Source organism: Nicotiana sylvestris, chromosome 4 (assembly GCF_000393655.2).
Source record: "Nicotiana sylvestris chromosome 4, ASM39365v2, whole genome shotgun sequence".
In the NCBI taxonomy this organism is placed as follows: domain Eukaryota; kingdom Viridiplantae; phylum Streptophyta; class Magnoliopsida; order Solanales; family Solanaceae; genus Nicotiana; species Nicotiana sylvestris.
The window spans coordinates 58,152,484-58,154,936 of record NC_091060.1 but is presented as its reverse complement, the minus strand read 5'-3'; the positions used below and the strand labels follow the sequence as shown (position 1 = coordinate 58,154,936).

Sequence of the window (2,453 nt, the reverse complement as noted above, 5' to 3'; positions counted from 1 at the left end):
TAGTATGATGTCATGCCTCACCTTCAAGGAGGGAATGAGGAACCCTTGCCTGACCTAAATCCTCCTCGTGTTAGTGGAAATGAAGTGGGCAGTAATCCAAGAGCAATGAGTCATAATACTCCATTTATGACTCCTCCATTCCAGCAGATGGCTGAATTCTTTCGTCACTTGGCTGGGACAATGTCAGAACCTAGTGAAATGAATTTTGAGAAGATGAGAAAAATGGGCGGAGTTGAATTTGAAGTCACTACAGATCCCACGGTAGCTGACAATGGCTCGAGCGCATGGAGAGGGTCTTTGAACAACTAGAGTGTACTAATGCTGTCAAATTTAAGTATGTTATCTCCTTTTTACAAAAATATGCCTATGATTGGTGGGTAAGTGTGCCAAATACAAAAGCAAAACCTTCGGTGCTGACTTGGGATGACTTTGTGAAATCATTTTGTGCAAAATATGTTTCCCATATCTATTGTGATGCTAAAAAGAAAGAGTTTTTGAATTTAAGACAAGAGAGTATGTCTATTGCAGAGTATCAACAAAACTTTCTCAAGCTTTCTCACTTTGCTAAAGGTATTATTGATGGTGAAAGGACAAGTGCAGAAGATTTGAATAAGGTATGAATGGTTACATTCAAAAATCAGTGGCAATCTTACAACTTGAGGATTTTTCCAAGCTGATTTCAGCTGCACTTACTTGGGAAAGAATTGACAAAGAAGGAGCTAGTTGGAGAGAAAACAAGTTTAGGAAGGGTAATTCAGATTATGGTGGTCCATCCAAAAAGGGAAAGCTTGACTATTCCAAGACCGAGAGTACACATAAATCATTACATCATAAGCAGAATAAGTCAAATTTTTCTACTGTCAGTACTCCAAGTTATGGCCAAGGCAAAACTCATACACCTACTTGTGCACAGTGCGGGAAGAATCATTATGGTGTATGTAGACGAGCTTCTGGTGCTTGTTTTAATTGTGGAAGTATGGATCATAAAGTGAAGGATTGTCCTAATCCTAACCCTCTTTCTTATACACATACAGAAGGATCAGTTCAAAAGCCTGTCACTACTTATTCTCAAGCTAATAGTAGTGCTAGACCTCGAAATATGCAAGTAGCGGGTTCGAGTGTAGCTAATCAGGCTGGTGGGTCGAGAGCTACTGCACGAGTTTATGCTATGAGACAGAAGAATGACCAGGATGGTCCGAACGTGGTTGTTGATAAATTTCACTTATTTGGCATATTTGTTGTTACATTATTAGATCCTGGATCTTCTCACTCTTATGTTTGCTCATCACTTGCATTTCCCGATACTGTTAAATCTGTGAAACTTGACTTTGATGTGCTGGTCACGAGGCCATTAGGTCATCAGGATGTTGTTAACAGGATTTATCGAGATTGTCCATTCATGATTAAAAATCTGGTCTTCTCTGTCGACTTGCTTGAAATGCCCTTCCAAGACTATAATGTTATTGTTGGCATGGATTAGCTCCATAGGCACCATGCATTGGTTGATTGTAGGTTGAAGCAAGTGACATTTATACCTCCTGCATATTCACACATGGTAGTTCAAGGAGAAAGATCATTGATATCTAATATTATTTCTGCGGTCTTGGCAAGGAAGATGATTTGTCAAGGTTGTGATGCCTATCTTGCTTATATAGTCTATACACGATTGGGGAGTCCAAGTCTTAAGGACATACCAACTGTGTGCGACTTTCCTGATGTATTTCCTGATGATCTTCCTGGGTTGCCTCCAAAAAGGGAGATTGAATTTCCTATAGATCCTGTCCCTGGAACTACTCTTATTTCTATCGCTCCCTATAGAATGGCTCCAGCTTAATTAAAAGAGTTGAAGGTTCAATTGCAAGAACTTCTTGAGAAAGGTTTTATTCGTCCCAGTATTTCACCTTGGGGAGCTCCTGTTTTATTTGTGAAAAAGAGAGATGGTACTCTTAGGCTTTGTATTGATTACCGATAGCTGAACAAGGTAACAATCAAGAACAAATACCCACTGCCTAGAATCGATGACTTGTTTGACCAACTGAAGGGTGCCAGCTTATTCTCAAAAATTGACTTGAGGTCTGGATATTATCAGCTGCGTGTGAGGGATCAAGATGTTCCTAAAACTGCTTTTAGGACCAGGTATGGCCATTATGAATTTTTGGTAATGCCATTTGGTTTGACAAATGCTCCTGCTGCATTTATGGATCTAATGAACTGTGTATTCAAGCCTTGTCTCGATCATTTTGTGGTGGTGTTTATTGATGACATTTTAGTCTATTCCAAGAATAGAGAAGATCATGATAAGCATATCCGAATTATCATGCAAATTCTGAAAGAGAGACAACTCTACGCGATGCTTTCCAAATGTGAATTCTGGCTGAATAAAGTGGCTTTTTTAGGGCACATTGTATCATCTGAAGGTGTGAAGGTTGATCCTAGTAAGATTCAAGCTATTA

At 39.4% G+C, this 2,453-nt stretch overlaps 1 protein-coding gene across 1 annotated transcript; it reads left to right on the top strand.

Moving 5' to 3' along the window:
• Positions 1-616: 616 nt before the first annotated feature.
• LOC104225171 (uncharacterized) lies at positions 617-1,480 on the top strand. Its single transcript, XM_009776938.1, has one exon. The coding sequence runs from the start codon at positions 617-619 to the stop codon at positions 1,478-1,480; it is 864 nt and encodes a 287-aa protein (XP_009775240.1).
• Positions 1,481-2,453: the final 973 nt, after the last annotated feature.